General features: G+C 46.0%; 1 protein-coding gene across 6 annotated transcripts in view; it reads left to right on the forward strand.

The window, feature by feature from the left end:
* HNRNPH3 (heterogeneous nuclear ribonucleoprotein H3) overlaps positions 1-3126 on the forward strand; it is a 32007-nt gene extending 28881 nt beyond the window's left edge. For 2 of the 6 annotated variants that reach the window (XM_068196853.1, XM_068196856.1), the window contains 6 exons: positions 208-293; positions 577-711; positions 1935-2070; positions 2282-2362; positions 2445-2531; positions 2826-3126. In XM_068196853.1, the coding sequence (XP_068052954.1) occupies positions 208-293; positions 577-711; positions 1935-2070; positions 2282-2362; positions 2445-2531; positions 2826-2902 (602 nt within the window). In that variant the 3' untranslated portion in view covers positions 2903-3126. Of the gene's footprint in view, positions 1-207; positions 295-576; positions 712-1934; positions 2071-2281; positions 2363-2444; positions 2532-2825 lie in introns of all 6 variants that reach the window. The other 4 variants (XM_068196855.1, XM_068196858.1, XM_068196854.1 and 1 more) reach the window with 2 other exon arrangements.
* The last annotated feature ends 2469 nt before the right edge of the window (positions 3127-5595 follow it).

The raw sequence follows: 5595 nt of genomic DNA on the forward strand, positions 1-5595 counted from the left end.
GATCTTTCCATTTGCATGTTTCAGTCTGTGTTATAGAAAAAGAAATGTACTTTTGCACCATGTTCAGAAATCCAGGTTTGACAGTCTGCAGAGGCTGTTTGCAAAGTGCTGGGTGCCCAGAGACTGCAAATTGAGTGTTGTGTGTGCATTGCTCTGTGAATTGCGAGCAGTAATGTAATCGCTCCTTTCCTTCTCTCCACTGCGCAGGATATGGTGGCTTTGATGATTATGGTGGCTATAATAACTATGGCTATGGAAACGACGGCTATGACGACAGAATGAGGGATGGGAGAGGTAAAAGAAATTAATAGTTTGTCTAAAAAGGTTTTCCTGTTACTTGAGTTGCAAGACACAGTATTTCCAAGACAGAGATAATAGCTTCATTCTGCTGTTTGGTAAAGAAGTCTGCTTAAAAAGGGGAGGGGAGGGGATTGGGGAATCGTAAGAAAAGGTAAATAGATTGCTTAGCAGGGCTTCTGGGTAAGGTTTGGGTTGATACATGGGAAGTGTGCATTCACAAAAAGAGTAGTGATGACTTTTGGCTTTTCATGATCTTAGAGGTGTGTGGGTTTTTTTGGTTTGGGTTTTCCAATAGGCATGGGAGGACATGGCTATGGAGCTGGAGATGCAGGGTCGGGGTTCCATGGTGGCGGTCATTTTGTTCACATGAGAGGGCTGCCTTTCCGAGCCACGGAAAACGATATTGCTAACGTAAGTACCACGGGGGAAGGGCTTCCTCATGGCAGCAGCGTGCATGTCCCTATCTGTCCCAGTCCAAACTCGGGGAGCCTTCTCAAACAAGTCACTGCTACATCTGCACAAAGTTAACGAGCTTTTGTAAAGCTGCCGTCTGAGGTGGGATTACCAGAGAAGTCAGCAAAGCTATATTTAACATTAATCCCTGCATTCTCTGCTCTTTCGTTTCCATAAAAGATGTATTGCAGAGACAACAGTTGCTGTAATCAGTATCCTCATTTTAAGGCCTTTAGGATTTTTTTTAAGCTTATCTCATTTTGTGAAAATTACAGAAGGTGTGAAACTTAAATTGCTTAGTTTGCATATTTGTTTGTTGTCCTGAGAGTTTACTTCAGGAGGGGCAGGGTGGGCAGGCTGTGTTGGCTTGGAGAGGACTGTATCCCTCTCATAAGAGATCAGGGGGGCAGGTAGAGGTGCATCTGCAGGATCTTGGGAGTGCATTCTTGTGTCAGAGCAGATGTGTTGCTGTCGGGGAAAAGGCTTTCTTGGCATACAAGTCCTGGTTTAAACATAGCACTTCCTTGGAGAGAGGCTGTCTTGCCGCTGGCACCTATGTATTATATATGCAGAGCTCCATTCTTAAGCTTGTGTTTGTTTGCTTTTGTGGGTGGGTTAGTTTACTTAAACGGAGGTGTATTTTCTCGTGCCAGTTTGATTGTTCCATTTAGGGTAAAGACTCTGTGACAACAAGGGCCCAAAGTCAGGATTAGATCTGGAGCAGTGAGGAAGAGCAGTGCCATGGACAGGCAGCTTCTCTTGAATTCCATGAATGCGTCCTTGCTTTGAGAAATCTGGGAAAGCAGAGCCAAATGAAAACTAATGATGATTTTCTTGCCCAGGGTGCCATCGCATTTGACTGTGTTGCTCAGAGCAGTGTGTGTGGGCAGGACTTGTTTGTATCTTTGCATTCAAAGAAAGCTCCTCAGGCTCTGTAGCTGCAGCTCTCCAGGCTGTGTAGTAACAGTAGGTTGTAACAATAGGTTGCAAACATAGGTTGCCCTGATGTTGAATGTCCCACAACCACTAAAAGTACTACCTGAGAAATGAGTAGTTGAATCTGTGTGGTAGGATGACACTGAATTAAAGCAGTGCACCACTAACCATGGAAATGGAAAAAAAGTACCTGGCTTGAATTCTGCATTAACGTGATTTGGTTTTTTAATTTGTTCTTTCCCTAGTTTTTCTCACCGTTGAACCCTATAAGAGTTCACATTGATATTGGAGCAGATGGAAGGGCTACAGGAGAGGCAGATGTGGAGTTTGTAACACATGAGGATGCAGTAGCTGCCATGTCCAAGGATAAGAATCACATGCGTGAGTGCCGTTCCCTGGCTGCCGCTTGGCCAGGCTCTAGCAGGGCTGGGAGCAGCAGATCCTCCTGAGGTTGTCCCCGTGTCCCACACTGCAAACTCGCTTGGTTGTGGCCTTCTGTCTGCTGCCTGCAAGGGGGGTGGGGGTGTTGCTTTGGATCTCTGCCTCTGGTCTGGGAAACAAAATACAAACTGAGGGTTTTTGCTTCTTACAGAGCATCGATATATTGAACTGTTCCTGAATTCTACTGCTGGAGGTGGCTCTGGAATGGGAGGCTATGGCAGAGATGGAATGGGTATGCATCAGTTGCACATTTAGCTGATGCTTTGCCAAGTCTAATGAGTTCTGAGCTTGTAATGTTGCATTTTCCTTTGCAGATCAAGGTTACGGCTCCGTTGGTAGGATGGGAATGGGTAGCAATTACAGTGGTGGATATGGAACTCCTGATGGCTTGGGTGGATACAGTAAGTACAAGTTCTCCTTTAAATGTCCTGGGGAAAGTGTGAATGGCTGTCTTCTGACAGAGAGGGGCAAGGGGTGGTGGGCTTTGGGCTAGGAGAAGGGAAAGAGGGGCAGTGGTTTTTTGAAACTCCATCTCTGGGGGCTTTACACATGGTGCTACTGCAGCAAACGCTGGTTAAGAACAGTAGTGCTGCAGTATTGTAAGTTGTCACCTTCATCCCATTGTTCTGTATTACCCATCCCGTTTTTTCTTTTTTTAAGGCATGTATATGTGACCTTGTGTCAATTGTTTGCAGGTCGTGGCAGTGGAAATAGTGGAGGATACTATGGGCAAGGCAGCATGGGAGGAGGAGGATGGCGTGGGATGTATTGAAGGATAGCCTTGCTTCTGCAAAATACCTTGGAAGAAACAGTCTCTGGTCTACTAGACTTTCTTACAAAATTTAATTTCTTTTGTATTTTAAGAACTTTATAATGACTGAAGGAATGTGTTTTCACAATATTATTTGGTAAGCAACAGATTGTGATGGGAAAATCTGTTTTCTGTAGGTTTTATTTGTTGCATACTCTGACTTTAAATAAATTTTTATATTCAAACCACTGATGTTGATACTTTTTATACTAGTTACTCCTAAGGATGTATTACATATTCAAGACTAGAGTCGGTTTAAAATGTTGTACTATGGTTCCATAAAGGTGGTTGTACTGTAACTCCTATGAACACTGATTCAGTTCTGTGTAATCTTGGTCTAGTGAACAAATTTAACCATTCACTTGTTGAAGGGGAGAAGGGTAGATGAATAGGTTAGTTTATTTGGTAATTACTTTCCTAAATCCTTTTGATGAGTTGTATGTAGTAACTGCACCACAGCAGAAAGCTGTGGAGGCTCAGTCATTGTTCTGGCTTCTTCCTCCTGCTGCCAGCACCCCGCAGCAAATGCACACCTGCAAAGGAGCAGCACCCCCCTTTCTGCCTCCCCAACACCCAGCAGCCACGTTTATTTCCACCTTGCTGCAGTGCTCTAGGGCCTGCATTTCACACGTGTAACCTGCAAGTCTAACTGAAACACTAGCACAGCTTGTAGCTAACACGACCTAGGTCAGATACTAGTTATTTGGTCCTTTTTACTTAGTTCCTCTTTTCACAAACATGCTTTTAGGAACAGTGGGGGATTTGGGAGCAAGTTACTTTTCTTTCTTGAATTTATTGTATTTAAACATGGTTCAGCATTCTTTTTTCACTGCACAGAGCTGATTTGTCTGTATTTGTTCAAAGCTTGCCAAGCCATTCTGCATAGGAGCTCATTAGAAGCCAAGATCTCTCAAATACCTATGGGCCCAATACTTTTTCAGTAACACACAACCCAAACACGTTGATAAAACTTTTTGTGCATTTGTGACATGTAAGATATGTAAGAAACTTATTGTTTGAAGACACTTAACATACCTGATGTGTAATGGAAAAAGGTATTTATTCTTCTGAGCCAGTGTGATCTCCCAAATTAACTGCTTTGTCCTCAATGCCTCCCTTAAAATGTCAAATGTGATCTTGGGTATTGCAAGTCTGTCACCTGTTTTGCTAGTACTGTGTTATATCTGTAATAAATGTCTTCTTGTGGGAGAGAGGAGAATGGAGTTTATTTCACCAGATAATGTGTCTGGGTGTCAAAGGGACTGGAAGAGCTGAAGAGGGTAACTGGCACAGGAAGCGTTCCAAGCACTGGAGCAGTGTTGGCTAGGAAGGGGAGGGAAAATGAGTTCTTAACCATTTGAACCATTGTTGCTCTGCAGAACTAGGGGGCTCTTGGTCTGTTGCCAGCAAAGCTGAGGTGTCTCCCAAGTAGCAGTGGTAGCACCAGAGTCAATTTAACTGCAGAAGTACTTTGGAGTGAGGGGGAAAGGTGCACTTGCAGGAAGCCTGTTGGCACGGGCACGGCAGAGAGCGAAGTCCTGCAGCGCCTCCTCACCCGGGCGGGAACAGCTGGGGCTCCATCTTGGGAGAAGGAGCTGACACCTGCCCGGGCCTGGCCTTTGGAGAGCGGGCTGGGGCTGTGCTTTGAGCTCTTCAGCCCCGGCCAGCGCAGCTGCTCTGCAGGACAGGAGGCCCCGTGCTGTCCCTTCAGCCCGGCGAGAGCAGCGCTCAGCCCCGAGCCCTGAGCTCCTCAGCAGCAGCGGAGCGGCAGAGGAACCGCTCCTGAGCCGTGAGCAGAGCCGTGCCCGCTCCGAGGGGCCGGGGCGCTTTCAGGGCCGGGTACCGCAGCCCCGGCTCCTGCCTTGGCTCCCGGAGCAAAGACGGGCACTGACCCTGCCGGGCCGGGGCTCAGCCCCCCGAGCCCTGCGCGGGGACGAGCACGAGGAACAAGGGCTCGACGCTGGGGGCTGGCTAACGCCCCCAGAGCAGCAAGGCAGAAGTGGCTTCATTTCCCAAGAGGAATAAAATGCTGCTCTGATCCTGCCTGAGCGCTCCAGGTTCTTGTGGGTACCCCACAGCTCTTCCTGTGCTCTTCTCTGAGTGAAAAGGATTCAGAATCAAGAGCGGGGTTTTACAGAAAGACAGAAATATGGCATTAGTCATAGCGGTGTCCAAAAACCTTAAAAGCAGGCCAGGCATGTAGTTTGATACCAAGGGAAATGAAACCACACGGAACACCAGCATTCATTTTGTTCATGGCAGAAGTCTTAACTGCAGTCAGTAACAGCAATCTGAATATTACACACTTTTCCTATGCAAATAGGACAGCACAGAGGGGAGGGAAAGATGGCAGTAAAGTAACAAATTAATTCATTGCACATTATGGAAATGCACTATATTCTTGTTTTAAAAGATTGCCTATTTTAAATTATTTCTGTTTAGTTGCATCCCTTTTGCCAAGTTATTTATTAAAGCAATACAGATTAGCTTTATCCTGCATGAAACCCTGCTGCCTCCATGCCCACCTGGAAACACTCTCAGGAAGCACATGAGCAGCACCTGATTGTGTCTGGCAGGGTACCCCACTCCCCAGCACAGGCAAAGGCTTTCTAAGCAACTTGAACATAATAAAGTAAAATACTCTAAATTACAAA

Source organism: Anomalospiza imberbis, chromosome 8, assembly GCF_031753505.1.
Source record: "Anomalospiza imberbis isolate Cuckoo-Finch-1a 21T00152 chromosome 8, ASM3175350v1, whole genome shotgun sequence".
NCBI classification, from domain to species: Eukaryota; Metazoa; Chordata; class Aves; order Passeriformes; family Viduidae; genus Anomalospiza; species Anomalospiza imberbis.